At 64.2% G+C, this 18439-nt stretch overlaps 3 protein-coding genes across 3 annotated transcripts; 1 reads left to right on the forward strand and 2 right to left on the reverse strand.

Annotated features, from left to right (window-relative positions):
- Positions 1 to 712: 712 nt before the first annotated feature.
- ALKBH4 (alkB homolog 4, lysine demethylase) lies at positions 713 to 6736 on the reverse strand. Its single transcript, XM_059414632.1, has 3 exons — positions 6572 to 6736; positions 4174 to 4371; positions 713 to 1665 (listed from the first exon to the last, which is right to left on the reverse strand). The coding sequence occupies exons 1-3, from the start codon at positions 6692 to 6694 to the stop codon at positions 1078 to 1080; spliced, it is 909 nt and encodes a 302-aa protein (XP_059270615.1). The 5' UTR covers positions 6695 to 6736; the 3' UTR covers positions 713 to 1077.
- Positions 6737 to 6828: 92 nt separating this feature from the next.
- Positions 6829 to 13152, forward strand: LRWD1 (leucine rich repeats and WD repeat domain containing 1). Its single transcript, XM_059414623.1, has 15 exons — positions 6829 to 7001; positions 7522 to 7756; positions 7859 to 7975; positions 8460 to 8600; positions 9025 to 9129; positions 9385 to 9507; positions 9588 to 9702; positions 9929 to 10038; positions 10206 to 10413; positions 10865 to 10937; positions 11021 to 11161; positions 12315 to 12406; positions 12576 to 12731; positions 12815 to 12927; positions 13012 to 13152. Exons 1-15 carry the CDS (start codon positions 6922 to 6924, stop codon positions 13150 to 13152), a joined length of 1950 nt encoding a protein of 649 aa, XP_059270606.1. The 5' UTR covers positions 6829 to 6921.
- An 88-nt stretch (positions 13153 to 13240) lies between these two features.
- On the reverse strand, positions 13241 to 16968 carry POLR2J (RNA polymerase II subunit J). Its single transcript, XM_059414637.1, has 4 exons — positions 16825 to 16968; positions 15598 to 15687; positions 14243 to 14417; positions 13241 to 13711 (listed from the first exon to the last, which is right to left on the reverse strand). Exons 1-4 carry the CDS (start codon positions 16875 to 16877, stop codon positions 13676 to 13678), a joined length of 354 nt encoding a protein of 117 aa, XP_059270620.1. The 5' UTR covers positions 16878 to 16968; the 3' UTR covers positions 13241 to 13675.
- Positions 16969 to 18439: the final 1471 nt, after the last annotated feature.

The raw sequence follows: 18439 nt of genomic DNA on the forward strand, positions 1-18439 counted from the left end.
GTGCTCCAAGGCCTGGCCTGTCTGGGAGCAGACCCCCGGCCTGCAAGCCCGCTGAGCTGTTCACACGCAACAGGACTGGCCAGGGCCCCAGCCAGGCCTGCATCTGAAGCCCAGTGAGGAACCCAGAGCAGCGTCTGTGCGGGTCACAACTCCGGGAAGGAGCCGTCCTCCACCCTCCTGCTCCAAGTGAGCTGACCCCGGGGACCCCCCCGCTCTGCAGCTGGGCTCAGTTCCGCCCCTAGAAACCTAGCAGCCTTTCCTGGGCGATGCCACTTCAGACAGTGCGTGGTGGCCAGTGACTGCCCTCCCACTGCCAACAATTCACAGAAGGTTCTAGAATGACTGAAGACCAGCACGGACCATGAACCTTTCTGGGCTCTGACAGGGCCCTGGTCCCAAAGTCTGGCACCGAGCCTGTGGCTGGCGAGCGTATCTGGTCTTAGGAGCAGCAGAAGAGGGCAGGCCGCCCTCTACGTGAGTACCCCGCATGGCACCAGTGTCCCCCTACTTTTTCACAGCATGAGGCAGGGGAGGAAGGTGGGACCAGACTCTCTGGAGATATCTCTGCCTCATGGCCCCCAACACCTCCGGGGGGATCAAGCGTGACAGAGCCTGACGCAGAGGTGGTCACCAGCTCTGAAGGCTGAAATAGTAACTTTAGGTGTGTCGATTCTGCTCTCCGACTCGCTCCCCAAATGAAAGGACCGGAGAATGGGGTTATCAGGGAACTTCATTGAGAGAGGGATCAAGGAGAAAGCGTTTTTAGGTGGTACTAACAGGTTTAAGTTCAAATGACCCCACTGCCCTCCAACGGTGACAAGCCAGCCACACAGGCGGCCACGGGGTAGGTCAGACAGGACTGACCCAAGGCCCGGTGCCATCCCGTCCGGCTCCCAGGCAGGGCCCACATCGTGTCGTCGCGTCAGGATGCTGCGCCGTCTTCTCTTCAAAGCTACTAAGCTGGGGAGGAAGCGCCCCCGTGCCGGGCATCCCGGCCTGAAATCCTGGCAGACAGTCAAGCCCGGAGCCGGCGCCCTGGCCAGGCCCGGCCCCAGCTCCCGGCCCCAGCTCGGCGGCTCACAGAGGTCTCCCCTGGAAGGACAGGGAGATCTGCAGGAGCTCCTGCCCCAGCTCCTGCTGCCGCCCGCCGGGCCGGAACTCGGCCGACAGCTCCCTGAAGGTGGCGCAGACGCGGCGGGCCTCGATGTGTCTGCGGTGGATGGCGTGCTTCCACTGGTGCCGCGCGGCGCCCGAGAGCACGAGCAGCGAGCGGCGGGGTAAGGGGACGGCCACCTCCACCTCCTGGCACAGGACGGACCTGCTGGGAGCCATCACCCCTTCCACCAGGGCCTCCGGGAAGCCAGAAGGGGCCAGACAGAGCAGCAGGCTGCCGGGCGCCTCCCGGGACATGGACAGCACAGTCGGGGACAGGAGGTTGAGGCTCACCAGCCGCTCCCCCCACAGCCAGGCGTCATCCAGGTGGGGGTCGATGGCCGAGCCCCGCTCTGGGCAGTAGTCCAGGTTACACTGCTCCACGGGCCGGAAGTCCTCCAGGATGGGGTACAGGCCCATCCTCCGCACCACGTCCCGGCTGAAGCTGGGGAGGCCGCTGAAGCCCGCAGTCTTGAGCTTCTGTTTCCGGAAGTTGACTTTGGGGCCATAGTCCTGAAGGGTGAGGACAGAGAGGAAGTGGAGAAGTGCCTGAGTTTACAGGAATGGCTATCACGGGCCAGGTCTGAAGATCTGACCGCGGAGACCAAGAGAAGCAAAAATGCCTGGCTCTGGACCAGGATGTGCTCCCAGCGGGGGCGGCCGGCCCCAGCGGTAGACACTATGGGAAGAAACAAGGAGGGAAGGGGGTGTGAGGTGCCGGGGCAGGGATGTCTTAGGCCGCGCGCAGGCAGAGAGGGACACAGAGGACCTGCGCGCAGGCAGCGTGTTCTGAGCCGCGAGGCCGACGCAAGACGCAGGAGCCGCGAGGGAGCGTCAGCCCCAGGCAGCCTCATCACATGGTCAGAGCTGGGGATCCCGGGGGTTCAGAACCGAGACAGAGAAGTTCCGCTCCCAGCTACACACCCAGGGCTGGAAACACGGCCATGCAGACACTTGCCTATGGGTGTTCACGGTGACACTGGGACACAACAGCCAAAGGGCCGGCACAGGCCGGTGTCCGTGATGGGACAAATGGATGAAGGCGTGGGGGCAGGTCCGCACAAGAGGGCCATCTGGCCACAAACGCCAAGCGGCACTGTCGGGGGGGAAAAGCTGACACGGAGGGCCATGTGTTCTATAATCCTGCTTACGTTGAGATGTCCGGCACAGGCAAAGCCAGACAGAAAGATCAGTGGTTGGCAGGGGACAGGGAACAGGGAGCGACGGCTCCTGGGTACAGATGTCCTTTGTGGGTGACGGGCAGGCACTGGAGAAGGCTGCACATTCTGAACAGAGCGAACTGTACATGTTAAATGAGCGGATTTTATGGTCTGTGGATTCTGTCTTTAAACAAAAGCAATCGTTAGGGAGGAGGCTTCCAGAACACCCCTCAGACTTGAGGCCCAAGGGATTGAGCATTTATACACTGACTCCTGCCCCTCGGGCACCCCCCCCAACCCAGTGGCGAGTGGGGGTATCCGGTGCAAATGTCTTTCTCCTTCCAGCTTCAGTGTGTCAGCGTGGCTGGGCGCCCCCGGCAGCGGCAGGCGGAGAAGGAGGCTCGGGGTACAGCGCACACAGAGGTGTGACCTAGAGCGTCTCCGGAGCACAGAGGCGGCTTACAGGGACCCCACAGAGCAGCGAGGGGAGCGGAGGTTGGGATGGGGGCCTGGTGGGTTTGTAGCGGAGCAGTGGGTCCATCTGAGGAAGGGGGTCGGGGTCCCGGGAAGCTCCAGAAGGAATCCCAGCGGCAGAACTGGGTGGGGGCAGTGGGGGCAGTGGGGGTGCGGAGTGCCGTGTTCTCGGATTCCGGGCATGTTCTGAAGGAAGCAAGTGGACAGGGAAGACCAGGCCGAGGGAGAGAAATCTGGAGAGCTGCACGGTTTCCGGCGCGAGCAGATGGAAGGGGGAATTTGCCGCGCTGTGGACACTGCAGGGGCGCCGGGATGGGCCAAGACTCAGCGAGGGTCTGACGAACACGGGAAGCCGGCTGGAGACATGAACGTGGGAGTCGCAAACACACGCACGGTGTCAGAGCTGTGACTCACGGAGACCGGCCAGGGAGCTCCGGCAACGGAGAGGCCCCAGCGCTGGGCCTGACAACTGGCCGCTGGGAGGGGGTGCGGAGGCCGGGACCCAGGACGGAGGCGGCGAGGGCGTGACGCGGGAGCAGAAGGAGACCCAGTGAAGACAGAATAGACGACACTACGGAGAGGTTAGCTGCAGAGCTGGGAGGGGGAGCTTACAGGTGGTCTGGGGGAGAAGATCCAGCTGAGGTAAGAATGACATCGAGGACAGAGGGGAGCAGGGTCGGACAGCACCTCGGAGTTCGAAGGGGGCTTGGAGAGAAGCCTGGCTCCGAGGTTGAGAAGGGCACGGCCCGCGCGGCTTTCTCGGGGTGGGGGGTGACGGGGGAAGGTCCAGAAGGTCCAGTCTCCCCAGGGGAGACGGATGTGACCGCCGGAGCAGAGCAGCTGGGCGTGAGGCCAGCAGCCAGAGGAGTTGGACTTGCCCGGGGCTGGAGTTCAGCGGAAGGAGCAGGACAGTGGGGGGCGCCAGGGCACAGGAGCCCCAGAGGAAGTGGTGTGATGATGGACAGGCCTGAAGTCACTGAGAGGGAGGGAGGGAGAGCAGGCAGAGTACTGCCGGGAAGAGGCCAGGACCTGGGGGTCGGATGGGGAACGGCTTGAGTGGGAAGGTGAGCTGCGGCCTCTAAAAACCCTGAGAGCAGAGCATCAGTCTGCCCTACGGCCCTGCCGCACCGCAGCCGGTGAGTCTGGTGGGAAGCGGAGAAGGCCAGGCCTGCCTGTGCCCCTTCCTCCAACACACGCCACACACTGCTCCCCTGGCCGCCCAAGCCCCAGGGTCAGGGGCGCGCACCCCCTAATGGCCCTGGGGTGCTGTGGCTGCAGAGAGAGGCACTGGAGGGATGTGAGCCAAGGGGTGTGGGGCGAGGAGTCGGGAGCAGGATGACTCCTCCCTGACCAGCCAGCCCGGTCCTCCCCGCCTCCCGAGGCCTACCTGCTTCCTCCGTCCAGACTGGGAGAGCTTCCAGGGCTCCCGGTCCATCAGCTGCACCATCTCGGCTTCCTCCTCCCGGGTCACAAAATCCTCTATCACCGTCACTCCGGGGAAGGGGAAGGCCCAGCCTTCAAAGTCAGACTCCTCGGCCCCCACGGCCCAGCCAGTGTCAGAGTAGTAAATGAAACGGTGCGTTTTCTGCAAAAGAAAGAGGAGGGACCTGGAGCCCCTGAAGCCACACTGGAAAGCAGCTGGGGTCCAGAGGGAGGCAGAACCCCTCCCCGCCTGGGGCTGCCTCCTGGGAAGGGCCCTTTGCCTGTCCTTTCTCACTCTCCTCATCTTATGGGGAAGAGCATACACGTAACTACTGTCTGCTCTCTGTTTTAAAAATGAGGTGACTCAGCCCAGCAAAGTTCAGGAATGAGCCTGAGGCTGCACAGCGGGGCGCTGCCTGGGAGTCCACACTGCTAGTGTCGCTGTGGGGTGTCCTCCGGCCTCCCTGGCCATGGCGGGGACTGAAGGAGAGGAACCCAAGGCTGTCCAGAGGGCGAGCATACTGGGCAGCCAGAGGGGAGATGCTGTCCCCACGGTGGGGGTGACTCTGGGCTCCGCCCCCCTCTGTGGCTGCAGAGGCACTGCCTGAACTTTCCTTCAAAAGAGAGAACTTGCCAGCCATCCTCGAGGAGTGCCCAGCGCACAACCTCCTGCCAGCTCAAGTTTGGGGCAAAGGCCACCCTGGTCCCAGGCAGCCCCCAGCCAATGACTCAGCACAGGTCTGGCTCTTTCTACCCGACTCGGGACTCCTCTCTCCATCAGTCTGCTCAGGGGCTCCCAGCTGGACTGGCCATGACTTTGTCCCAGCTGCATGGCAGTCTGAGGTCCGCCCTGTCCGGTTAATCCTCCTTTACCCCAAACCTCTTACATTTCATGGCCACTGCTGCCCACCCCGGCTGGGAACCATCGCGTCCTCCGTCTTCTGGCACCTCACACGGAACACATTAAAATCGGGGATCGCCCTGTACCTTCTGCTCATCTCACAGCCAGCAAGTCGGGCTACCCCCACACCCGCGGGCACGGGCTAAATTCAGACTCTCGGCACTTCTCAGGCTTTCCTTGTAGCCAAAATATACAGGACATAAAACTGCCATCGTCACCATCTTTAAGTGTACAGGTAAGCGTTCAATCCAGTCACGCTGTCCTGCACCCATCCCCACCTCTCTAAAACTCTGGACTCAAAACAACGCTTCGCTCTTTTCCGCAAGCCCCAGGGACCCACCATGCTACTTGCTGACTCTACGAATGTGATTCCTCTCCAGGCTTCCCGGAAGCGGAATCCTGCAATATTTAATCCTCTCGTGAGGGACCTTTCACTCAGCATAATGACCTCAGGATCCGTTCATGTCACAGCAGGTGTCAAACGCTCTTCAAGGCACATAACATTCCATGGGACACAGGCCACGTTTGTTTACCCGTCCAGCCACTGCTGGACACTTTCACTGCTTCCATGTCATAGCTACTGGGAACCACGCTAGGAACCGTGCTAGGAACGGGGGTGTACAGGTCTCTCTTCAAGGGTCTGCTTTCGAGTCTACCCAGAACTGCTGGATCACATGGTAATTCTACTTTTCGTTTGCTGAGACATCACCAGATCACTTTCCACAGGACCTTCCAAGCTTTTACCGGGGATGCTGTGGGAGTTTCTGCACTGGCTTCCGAGATCCCATCCCTTCCCATCTGCCTCCCCACGTCCTGGGACCTTTCCAAAACTCACCCCTAACTTCCTCTAAAACCCTGAGCGGCAATCCGGGGCCCTCAGAACAAGTCCAGCCTACCCAGCCACCGCACACGGAGCCCTCTGGGTCAGGGCGGCCGGCCCCTGAAGCGTCACGCTCCTTCCAAGCCCCGGACCTGCCCCAGGCCTGGTAGTACCCAAGTAGTCCCCCAGCGGGAACGCCCTTCCCGCCCCCCACCCCAAACCCGACAAAGGCTCTGGATCCTTTTTCCTTAATTAATTGGAATTAATTTCCTCCTTGACCACTTCCGCTCAACGGTGTCTAGGGCACTTTGCCCTGCCTGGTTTTCGGAGTCCTCTTTCTTTTTCCTGGTCGTCTCCCCACTCCGTGAGGCTCGCAGCCCCGGACGCAGGGGAGGGGGCGCGGGGGAGGGGCGCTACGTGGAGGTTTGCTGTCACACTCTCCCCAGGACTCAAAGGGGAGTTGTGGTCGGATGGCACCCACTCCAAGCCCACCCCTCAAAGCGCTCATCTCATCCTGCAATGCCCCCACAGCGAGGGCTCTTGACAGGGGTTGATCCGGGGCCCGTCTTCGAAGCCAGTCTGGGCCTCAGTTTCCCCGTATGAAGAAGGGAGTTGTGGCACGGCCCCTCCCCCAGCCCTCACCTGCGGGGGGTGCTGCCAGGGCGGGTCACCTCCGTGCTGCCGCTCGCAGATCAGACAGGTCCGGATGCCCTTGCAGCCGCATTCCCGGAGGACCTCTGGGGAAGCCACCGCCGCAGCCGCCATCGTCCCGTCTTGGCGACCAGGGCGCAGGCGCGGAGCCGCGGGGGCCGCTGGGAGTTGTAGTCTGCCCGCGGGACAGGAGGTCCGCGGGACCGCTTCCTTCCGGTCGTCGCGCGGCACCGCCTCCAGAGTTCCGCCGGGGGCGGACGTTAGCGTCTGTCTCCAGGAGGCACGGACTCGGCCGGACGCCGGTACCGCTAACCGGCCAGCGCGGGCCGTGCCTCGTCGCCATGGGCCCTCTGTCGGCGCGGCTGCTCATGCAGCGAGGGCGTCCCAAGAGCGACCGACTGGGGAAGATACGGAGCCTGGAGTAAGAGGCGGGACGGGGGACCGCGGGGGTCCGCGGGGTCGCGGCCACACAACCCGCCCGCCACCCGGGCCTGGGTCGCCGGCCGGTCGGGAAGTAGGGCTGGGGCCCTTGCCCACTCCTTGCCCGGCCCCGTTATCGCCCTGTCGGTTAGGCGGAGGCTCCGACACTCGGGCCGAACGCTGGGCTCCCGTGAAGAGACGGGCGGGCTGGGCCCCGAGTGGCCTCTCCCTGGAAGGGCTCCCGGCTGTGGGGGAGACAGCCCTGCGGCAAGGGTGTAGAGCAGCCGGTTGAGCTAGTTCTTGAGGCCCTGGGCAGCACGGAAGAGCCCGCTTAGAGGATCGGGGAAAGCGTTGGGCGGGGGGCAGCTGTAGACCCTTGTGAAGTGGTTACTGCATTTTAACAAGGCGCGGCTGTGCGCGCCAGAGGACCTCTGCCGTACAAGCCTTCGCAGGCGCCCAGGACTGCCCCGGGTGTGAGGCCTGCCCAGCCCCCTGAGCCCTCCGTGTCTGCCCCCACCCAGCTTGTCGGGGCTGAAGCTGCTCTCGGAGCACTTGGACCCCAAGCTCCTGAGCCGCCTGACGCAGCTCCAAGAGCTGGACCTCTCCAACAACCAGCTGGAGACGCTGCCCGCCAACCTGGGCCTGTCGCACCTGCGCGTCCTCCGCTGCGCCAACAACCAGCTGGGGGACGTCACTGCCTTGTGCCAGTTCCCAGAGCTCGAGGAGCTCAGCCTGGAGGGCAACCCCTTCCTGACTGTAAGTGGGGGCCCCCCACCTGCCCCAGAGCCAGGGCCCGCACTCCAGCGGGGCTGAGCCACAGCTTGGGGGGACGCTGAGCCGCTCTCCCTCATCCCCCAGGTCAGTGACAACCTGAAAGTCTCCTTTCTCCTGCCCAAGCTCCGTAAGGTCAATGGCAAGGATGCTTCGTCCACCTCCTCTCAGGTGGAGAACCTAAACCGGGAGCTGACCAGCCGGGTAAGGGGGCGGGCCCACGTCTCTGGAGCAGGCCGGGGGGCCTTGAGGAGCGAGCGACAGAATGGACATTTGGAGGACCCTGAGGGGGCGTTCCGGGGGCTCTCTGCCCTGACACTGAGTGGCGTCTGCCCTTCGCCTGACCATGTTGCTTTGAGCCTGGCTGTGGTGTTTGGCCTCTTTCAAGGAAGGTCCTGCTCTCCGGGTGTGCAGGCAGGGCCCAGCCAGGGATCAGAAACTGTACCGAGCTGCTGCCGCCGCCTCCTCCTCCTTCTCTTTCTCCTCCTTGGGGCTGCTACGCGTGTGTCTGTGCACGCACATTCTGTGTAGGTTTGTGCACACTGCCGCTAAGGCTGTAGTTCAGGGAGACTTCCAGGAGGCGTTGAAGCGGAGACACCTGTGCCCGTGAGATGGGAGGCAGGGGCGCCACGGAGGGTCCAGGAGGTCTGGGGTGAACTGGGGTTGAGTCTGGTCCCTCTTGTTCCAGGTCACAGCTCACTGGGAGAAGTTCAAGGCTGCACTGAGCCCAGGCGAGGAGGCAGAGAAGGCCCAGGCTGACTTTGTGAAGTCTGCTGTCAGGGACATCCGTTATGGGCCTGAGTCCCTCAGCGAGTTCACCCAGTGGCGGGTATGAGCGCTCCTGCTGTGCTCAGAATCTTTCCCCAGCTCTTCGATTGGCTCCAGCTGCCCTGGAGGCTTCTGGCCGTAAGGGGTGGTAGAGAGTGGAGTGGGTCAGGGAAGGGAGACTTATTGGTTGGAAAGGCCCTTTCCCGGGCGCCTGGGTGGCTCAGCGGGTTAAAGCCTCTGCCTTTGGCTCAGGTCACGATCCCAGGGTCCTGGGATCGAGCCCCACATCGGGCTCTCTGCTCAGCGGGGAGCCTGCTTCCCTTTCTCTCTGCCTACTTGTGATCTCTGTCTGTCAAAAAAAAAAAAAAAAAGAAATGCCTTTTCCCACCTCGGGAAGCAGAAGTTCCCTCTGCCGCAGCATTTGGGAGAGGGGCCTGGGTCCCCTAGGACTGTATCTAGTTCCCCAATGTCCCCACCCCACGTAGGTGCGGATGATCTCTGAGGAGCTGGTGGCCTCTGGTGGGGCCCAGGTGCGTGAGGCAGACATCCCGGAGAGGCCTCCGAAAGCCCCAGCTGCCCAGGAACCCAGGGTAAGTGTGGTACTTTGCAACTCCCAAGGACTGCCTAGGGAGACTGTAGGGAAAGGGGATGGGGCGGAGGGTCGTGGAAAGAAGCCCAGGAGACGGCCCCTGATGCCTGAGCTCGTTCACACTAACCCTGGGCCAGCCCTTGCTTTCCGCCCCCGTGAGAGGGTGCAGGCCAGCCTGTGATGCCGAGGAAGGAAGCGCCAGGCAGATGGGCCCGTGGCCCCCAGGCCCTCAGCCCAGCCCCGACCCCCTCCACAGGCCAGGCCGGTGGCCGTGAAACGGCCGGACGACGTCTCACTCAGCCCGTCTCCCAACAAGCGGGTGTGTACCTCCTCTTCGGTCTGCGTGGAGGGCAGCGCCCCGGGCTCTGATGACAGCCGGGTAAGCCAGCCGGGGGGCCAGGGAGCAGCCGGCAGGGAGCACAGGCTGGGGCAGCTGTGACGCCCCCTCTGCCCCCACAGCCTGCGCTGGACCTGGAGCCCCTGCACTTCCTGCAGTGTCACAGCAAGAACAACAGCCCTCGGGACCTGGAGACCCAGCTCTGGGCCTGCGCCTTTGAGCCGGCCTGGGAGGAGGGTACAGCCACGGCGGGCAGGCAGGGCCAGGGCGAGCACCCCAGGGAACCGGCAGGACCGGCTGTCTAGACGGGGGGCCCAGGGACGCTATCTGGAGGGGGCCGCCTCGGTGGATGGGGGTCCTGGGAGAGAGACCGCCCCTGGAGCACCGTCAGGGCCAGGAAGGACAGGCTGCAGGGGCGGACGTCGCAGACGATGTGTTTACTGAGGCTGACCCCTCAAAACAGGGCACGCGGGGGCCACCTCCCAGACGGTGGCCACGTGCGGCGGGGAGGCCGTGTGTGTGATAGACTGCCAGACGGGCATCGTGCTGCACAAGTACAAGGCCCCTGGCGAGGTGAGGGCCCGGGGCTGCTCCCGTGGGGCGAGGGGGCAGGGAGGGGGCGGCAGATGACTTGGTCCTGCTGGTTCTCGCTTCCACCGGCCGGAGCTCGCTGGCAGGCGCAGCTCTGCCCCTTAGTGACCCCACTCTCCCCTCCCCACCGGCTCCCCATCCCCACCCAGGAGTTCTTCTCGGTGGCCTGGACGGCCCTGACCGTGGTGACGCAGGCCGGCCACAAGAAGCGCTGGAGCGTGCTGGCGGCCGCGGGCCTGCGGGGCCTGGTCCGGCTGCTGCACGTGCGGGCTGGCTTCTGCTGCGGGGTCATCCGGGCCCACAAGAAGGCCATCGCCACCCTCTGCTTCAGCCCCACCCACGAGACCCACCTCTTCAGTAAGACCCTCTCCCACGTCCCTGAGGGGGCCTCAGCACCCTGTCCTGCAGTCCGGGACGGGAGGGAGTGCGCGTGGCTGGTGAGCGTCACCACGGCCACTGGGGTCAGCTCTGGCCAGGCCAGACGCAGTGTGGCTCGGTGGACGACTGACCGGGCTTTAGCTCCTGCCTTCTCCCCTTGACCCGCTCTGTGGCCTGGAAGCCGGGTGGCTGGGCCACCCTGTGACCTGGGTGCTAAGTGTGCCAAGCCCAAGAAGGGATGTGTGGGCCTGGCGCGGGCCGTGGTAGCAGAGAGGTAGAGACTGGTGGCCCTCAAGTCTTCCACCTCCCAGCTGTGGCCCTGCACACCTCGGCGGGGGCGGGTGGCCTTGCGACCACGGTCTCATCCTGGGACGGAGCCTGCTGGAGCGAACGGGTCTCCTCAGAGCCTCCTCTCCCCTCCACCACTCAGCGGCCTCCTATGACAAGCGCATCATCCTCTGGGACCTCGGGGTGCCCAACCACGACTACGAATTCCAGGCCAGGTGAGGCTGGGGGCTGGGCAGGGGGCGGCCAGGGCGGCCAGACCCCCGGGTCCGAGGCCTCACCACCTCCTCCCCGCCGGCAGCCAGCTGCTCACCCTGGATGCTACGTCCATCCCTCTGCGCCTCTGCCCCGTGGCCTCCTGCCCAGATGCCTACCTGCTGGCCGGCTGCGAGGGCGGCTGCTGCTGCTGGGACGTGCGGCTGGACCGGCCCCAGAAGAGGAGGTGAGGCTAGCCGGGGAGGCCTTGAATGCCAGCCTCCGAGCTGTCCAGATGCCTGACCCCCAGCACATCCGCCCCGGGGGTGGGACTCAAGCCCCGCCTCATCCCGAGCCGCCAGGGGCGGCTGCTTTCAGGGGCCTCTTCATGGGGCTGGCCTGTCCCCACCTCCCCTAGTCTCTCAAGGAAAGGTCCGTGCCCTGATCGTCACTGCTGCTTGGCTCTGGGACCGGGCCGGGGCAGCTCTCGGAGCCGTGTTCACTTCACCTTGGAGGGGCGGTCGGGGAGGGTCCGGACGGGATGAGGCCCGGGGAAGGCTCCTCTGTACCGCCCGGAAGGCTTGGGCCCGTGCTTAGGCTGGCCCCGTGCCCTCGTGCGGCCCACGGCCTTACAGAAGGTGGCCCGTTACTGCCCCCAAAGCGTGGTGTCGGGTGTGAAGGGAGGAGAGGGAGGGGACGAGGAGAGGGGACGGGGCGGGTGGGCCCGAGCCTGGATCCCAGCGGGGGGCCTGCGGGCAGCGGGAGGGAAGGTGCTGGCACAGGGGCGGTCCCGCCAGGGAGGTCGGGCCCAGCCTGGAAGTGGAAGGACACGCCACAAGATGGGGGGCGGCTCCGGCCTGGGGACACGGGCTCCATCTGCTGGGGCAAGACTGAATCTTGTCCCCAGTGCTGTGGACAGTCTGGGAAGACCTTCAGGGGCGGGGTGACAGCAGTGAGGCAGCTGTGACGTGGGGGCAGGTAACAAAAGCGTCAGGCCCAGCGGTGGCCTTTGTCCAGCCAAGTGCCTGTGTGGGCCCTGCCACAGCTGGGAATGAAGCCCCAGGGCTTCCCCTGCTCCCTGCTCAGCGCAGTCTGAGCATGACCCGGTGGCGGTCACGCCGCAGAGGTGTCTGCTTCTCCTTGTGTTGACACGTGGCTGCAAGCACCGTGTGACCCTGCGTGCACCTCCGCTGGAGACCGTGCAGCAGCCCCTTGTTCCCCGGCCCTAAGTCCCTGCCTTTCCAGACCCTTCCTGTCCCGTGCCAGCCTGCACCCCGGCCGTGCTGGCTCCGTGGACGCGTCTCCTGGCGGAAGCGGAAGGCACATGGGCGAGGGGGGACCGAGCGGCTTCCTGGGCCGAGCGGCTTCCAGGTGGCTCAGCAGCACCTTCTGTCCCGCAGGGTGTGTGAGGTGGAGTTCGTGTTCTCCGAGGGCTCGGAGGCGGCGGGGCGGAGAGTGGACGGGCTGGCGTTTGTGAACCAGGATGTGGTGGGTGAGTAGACCCCGCGCGGGGGACAGCCTGGCCTCCTGGGAGCCGAGACAGGCCCTGGAAGGCCTCTGGCGGCAGCTTCTCCTGGGGCTGGGGGCTCCTGAGGGGGCCCCCCCGGGCACCATGAAGTGTCTGGAGAGGGGCCCCCACCCAGCTCTGTTCCCTCCCCCAGCGTCCAAGGGGAACGGCCTGGGCACCATCTGCCTGTGGAGCTGGAGCCAGACGTGGGGGGCCCGCGGCAAGCAGTCCTCGCTGGCGGTGGTGGTGCTGGCGCGGCTGCAGTGGTCCCCCACCAAGCTGGCCTACTTCTCGCTGAGCACCTGCCCCGGTGAGCCCCCGCACCCCGCTGCCCCCTCCCCCCCTTTGGCTGTGCCCCGCCCGGCCCCACGTCTCACTCTGAGCCTCTGGCAGATGAGGGGATCGTGCTGTGTGGGGACGAGGAGGGCAACGTGTGGCTCTACGACGTCCGGCGCCTCCTGAGCCAGCAGGCGCCGCTGCCCGCCGCGCCGCAGGCCCCGACGCAGGTAGGTGCCCTGCCCAACCCCCCACCCGCTGCGGGGGCTGCTGAGCAGGAAGCTGGAGCCCCGCCCCCCTCTTTTGCCTCCCAGATCCTTAAGTGGCCCCAGCCCTGGGCCCTTGGCCAGATGGTGACCAAGACCATGGTGAACACGGTGGCGGCCAACCGCACCTGTACCTACCTCACGGCTCTGACGGACTCCAACATCGTCGCCATCTGGAAGAGACAGTAGCCAGCGCGGGGCTCCTGCCTCTAGGGAGGTGCACGAGTTCTAGGGACCCGACTTAACTTATTCCGCTCCGGGGCAAACGACCAGACTGTTTTTATCGGGGAATATTTTTATTAAACTCTGCTGTGTAAGAAGGCTGGAGGGCTGCTTGGGGCCCTGGCTGGCGCGCCGACGCGGTAGGAGGCCGAGCCGCGAGCAGAGGCTGCCTGGCTGCCGCCCCCACGCCTGGCCTGGGTTCCCGAGAGCTGGTCTAGAAGTTCAGTCCCACCAGCTCCTCAGCCAGGAATCCGGGGTGCAGGGCCCGACCACGGCCTCCGCGCACCCCATGCACCTGCTGCCGCCGCAGCACCCGGCCAGGCCTCCTGCTGCTCTTTATCAAGAAAGCAAAACAAACCGTGTGTAGGACATGCCAGTGGGGACGGGCTCACCAGGATGTCCCCAACCTTGGGGAAGCTGCTCTCCTCTACTGGGAGCTGAAAAAGGTTCCAGCGCAGGGTAGGAGCCGGCCCAGCAACACTTCCCGCCGCTACTCGATGCCTTCTTGCTTGTCTTTAATGGCCACCTGAGGGGACAGGGGCGGCGTCCACTTAGCTTAAAGGACCACGGTGAGAAAGCAGCCCCGTGGCCCTGCGCACCCCCTACCCCATATGCCTGAAGGGCAGGGGCCACTAGTGAACATGGACAAGCCGGGGTGTCCCTCTACACCCAGGTCAGACTCTGATGCCCTCTGCGTGGACAGGTGTGACCACCCCCCACGGCCTCCTTAACTGTGGAGCACCACCCTGGGACAAGCTGCCCCCTACACAAACACCCCGGACACGGCCAGGCCTTACCAGAGAAGGCTCGGGGAAGCAGGCCCAAAGGGCCGCAGGAGCCCCTGGAGCAAGCACTCCGGTTCCCACCCGTGCCTGCACCCAGCAGGCCCCCAGCCTTAGTCCCCTACCCCTCCCTTCGTCCACGTCCTACGGAAGTGCCTCCCCCCACGCCCCCTAGAGCTCAGGACACTCTCCACGGGCTGTCCGGGCTGGGGGCACGAGGACAGCGCAGCTCGGGGCAGACCCAGCGCCGCTCCCCTGCACGCCCGGCCGCTCACCCGGAAGCGCTCCTCCAGCAGGGAGAGCTCGCTGATGAGGTCCGTGATGGCATTGGTGAAGGCCTCTTGCGGGCTGTAGTCCGGGGTGGTCTGCACCCGGATGATGATCTTGTGCTCCAAGGGGTGGGGGACTTTGTAGCCGGCGAACAGCACCTGCGGGTCCTTGAGCAGCTGTCTGTCGGGGGGAGTGACACGGGGTGCTGACCCGAGCACCCGTGGGGATGACCAGGCTCTAACCAAGGCCTCTTCCCACTGGGTTGAGGCCTGGAAGCCAGTACAGCTGGGGGTGCTGACCCCAGCGGGTTCCCTGCTCTTGATTTCCCCCCAAAAATCTACCAAGTAAAACATTTCAAAAAAGATCTCATGGGGACGCAACACACACACACGCGTGCGCACAGCATCCATGAGGATCAAGGACCCCACCCCAGGCAGCCCGAGTCTAGTAGCCAGACAAAGCCCAGGACGAGCGTCTGACAGCAATAAGGGCAGCAGGCGGAGAAGGCTCGGCCCTGAGCAGGTGGTGAACGGAAGCTCTCCGGGCAGCACCGGCTGGCAGCTGCCGCCCACACCCCTGGGGCCCCATCTGCAAGGCTGGCAGCCTGCATCTGCATACCATGCCCTGGGCCCATGGGGTCCTCCAGAGCAGCTCGGTCAGCAGTAGGCACCATGAGGGAGGTCCCTTGCATAGGTGGGGACACGGCTCCCAGAGCAGGGGAGCTGCAAGGCCCTAGAAGGGTCAGGGGGCACCACTGGCGTGGCTCAGAGTGGGAGTCACCCAGACAGAAGACGGCCGACCCCACATGTACACCGCGGAAAGACCCGGCTTCACCCATGGTGTCTTCAGCACAGAAATGACAAGACCTTAGACCAGAACAGCGACCACATCACCAACCTCCTAGCTGGTCAGGGCTACACTGGTGTAAACACGCACCCACCAACCCACATCCGCTGTCCACCGGGGCACCCGCTAGCCGCAGAGCCTCTCCCACCTTCTCCCCTCCTCCCAATAACAGCCCATCTCTGGCACATGTCTGTGTGCGCCAGGTGTCCCAGAGATCATCGTCCCGAGGAGGGGTGGGTGGCAGCACGCCCGGACTGTCCCTCCTGCTCCTCAGCACAGAAACACAAGCAGGCTCGCATCTCTGTGGCTTGCCCCGGTAAATCAGACACATGGCGGTGTGATCGGATCGAGGTCAGCGTCATCTCGGAGAGAATGAACTGGAATGTGGGAACTGCCAGAGCAAGCCCCCAGACCTTCCTGCAGCTCAGAGACTGCGGGAAATCTTCCAGAATGTGTGTTTTGCCTCAAAGACCCCCAATAAACGCTTTCCAAGAGCCTCTGACGTGGAACTTACGATTTAATGATGTTTCCTAGCGTGTGGTCTTCTTTGTTGATGGTGAACAAACAGGCATTGGGTACCTTGGTGTCCTTGTTAATGGTAATCCTGGGAAGAGGGCGAAGCAACAGGTGAGGACACCATCTCTTCAGCCATAAAGACCTCTCGGACTCAGAGCAGCAGAGGGGCTACACCCTGATTCTGCAAGACCCTCACCTGCTCTGGACTGCTCCTTGGCACCACTGACATTTTAGGGTCGGTAATTCTATTCTGTAGGGGGCTGCCTTGTACACCGTAGGATATGAGCAGCGTTCCCCGGTCTGTACCCACGAGCAGCACCCCTTTGTGACTATCAGAACTGTTGGCTGACGTTGAAAAAGTCCCCTGGGGAGCAAAATGGCCCCAGATGCCAACCACTGTTCTCAAGGACGACAAAGATAGACCGCAGAGCCCTGCACACCAGGCTGTTAAGAAAAAACCAGTGTTGGGGCGTCTGGGTGGCTCAGTGGGTTAAGCCTCTGCCTTCCACTCGGGTCATGATCTCAGGGTCCTGGGACCGAGCCCCGCATCGGGCTCTCTGCTCAGCGGGGAGCCTGCTTCTCCCTCTCTCTCTGCCTGCGTCCCTGCCTGCCTGTGGTCTATCAAATAAATAAAATCTTAAAAAAGAAAAAGCCAGTGTTTCAGAGGGTCTTCTTCGTCCTGAGCCCTGGCCTAAGCACTTTCAGTAAATTACCTCGTTAAGCTCCCCTCGGAGGAAATCCCGTGATTGAATACAGCAGGAAGCCTGTTTACCAGAGAAGGAAAACCGGCCTCGGGCAGCTTAAGTCACTTGCCCAAAGACATGGAGACGTTAAGTGAGGGAGCCGGGCCCAGGCGGAGAGACCAGGGGACCACATTCCCTTGCTCGCTGCAGGCAAGGAGCCCCCGGAAGCTTCTCACAGGCCAGTGAGGATCGGCCGTGAGCCGGAGAGCCAGCCCTTGGCTGCAAAGGCGGCGGTCAGGAGGCTGCCGGGCACCCCGGTTCCCATACGCAGCGCCACTTCCCGTGGGCGCAGGCAGTTCCCGAGCCTCTCCGCGCCTCGGGTTCCTCCTCTGCTGCACGGGGCCACTGACCACCGGCCCGCAGCGCCGGCTCAAGTCCGCAGACACAGTAAAAGCTCCTTCCGTCTCCCCGCTGTGGGCGAGCCCGAGAAGCCCCAGGCTCCGCCCGCGACCCCCGGCCCACCCCTCGCCGGCTCCACTTACTTTTTCTCGCCCTCGAAGAGCAAGAACGACTCGAAGGCGGGAGGCGCGTTCATCCTAGCGCCGCACCAACCTCCAAAGCCGAGACAGCCGCCACCACCGCCAGCAAAGCCCTATACCACCACCTCTTCCGGGTTAGCGACTGCTTCCGGGTGGCGGCTCCGCACGCCCCTAACGCCCTCCCCACCCGTGAAGTCCGGCTGCTTGCCCCCTAGCGGCTCGGGGGATGTACTGCAGGCGCGAGAAAAGCCCGGGGACGGAGGGGGGCGGGTGGGTCTGCGCATGGGTGAACCTGGGTTGCGTCTACGCGTTCGCGGCCGCGTAGCTGTGCTTGGGGCCCCGCTGGCAGCGCCCGGGACTGCTCTGTGCGCGGTGCGACGGCCTCTCTCCGCTCCCCGTGATCCTTCTTTGGAAATGTGCCCTTGGAACACCCAGCGCAGGGCCCTCAAGTGGAGAATGGAGCCGCAGCGCAGGGGGGCCGGCGGGGGAAGCCTCGTGGGCGTCCGGGCCCGTGCGGGCCGGTGCGGATAAACCCCCTGCCGAGGCTGCCTGCCACCAGAGGCCCCCTCCTCCCCGGCCGTGTTGTCGCCGGCTTGCCCAGTGGGCATGTGGCCTGATGAGCCGCTTGTTGGGCAGTCAGCGGGTGAGGGCGGGGGCCAGGCAGGTGCACCTGGCGGGGAGAGAGGAGCTGGGAGGGCCAAGCGCAGGAGCCCGCTGGGAAGGCGGGTAGTCTGCAGACTAGTTTGTCATCAGGGCCCCGCCGCGCTCTCTGAAGGGGCTGGGTCTCCCACTAGCTGCTGGAGCCACAGCAGCTGAGGATTCGCGAAGGAAACCAGAAGCTTCCACACCACTTCCTGAGAAGAGCCATCCCCTACTTAAGCCTTGGTCCCTGGGCCAAGGAAGTGTCATTCCCCCGAGACCCACACCAGCCTTGACTCTCCAGGCCAAATGGTGGGAGAGGGGGGCTCTTTAACTGGGAAGGGACAGAAGGCACTGAAGGGCATGGTGCCCTAGGGCTGGAACCTCCACCCTCCGGGCCATCCTGGCCAAGTCTGGGCCAAGGAAGCTATTAACTGGGCTGGCTGGGGGGAGGGGGCCTCACTCTCTGCCTGGTAGAACCCAAGGGGGCAGCGGGGGGTACACGGACAGCAGGGACAGTGCCAGGCACTTGCTGTAACCCCTCTTCAGGCTGCAGTGGCCACCCCACGCCAGGACCCTTCTGGAGGAGAGGGTGGAAGGTGTCGCCAGGGTGGCTGTGTGCGCATCCCCATCCCAGGTCCGGCGGCAGCCCCATAAAGGCACGCCTCTCTGCCCCTTCATGTTCTGTACTAGGGCGCAGTAGACCCTGGGGTCTGTACTTCCTGACCACAAGGTCCTGGAAACCCAAGGAGGGCTTGTGTGAGGCTCTGAAGAAGGAGCCAGAGAACAGGGTGTTGGTGATGGGGGAGGGGCGGCGCAGACTCAGCAGCCCCACAGCCAGGAAGAGAAGGTGAGGCACGTTCAGGCTCTACCCTGTGAGGGATGGAGCAGTGGGACCCAGGGTTATGGTGGGGACAGCAGGTGGGGGGAGAAATGAGTCCCCCTGTGACGTGGGGGGGTGGGCAGACAGGACACACAA

The sequence above is a fragment of the Mustela nigripes genome, chromosome 11, assembly GCF_022355385.1.
Source record: "Mustela nigripes isolate SB6536 chromosome 11, MUSNIG.SB6536, whole genome shotgun sequence".
NCBI lineage: Eukaryota > Metazoa > Chordata > Mammalia > Carnivora > Mustelidae > Mustela > Mustela nigripes.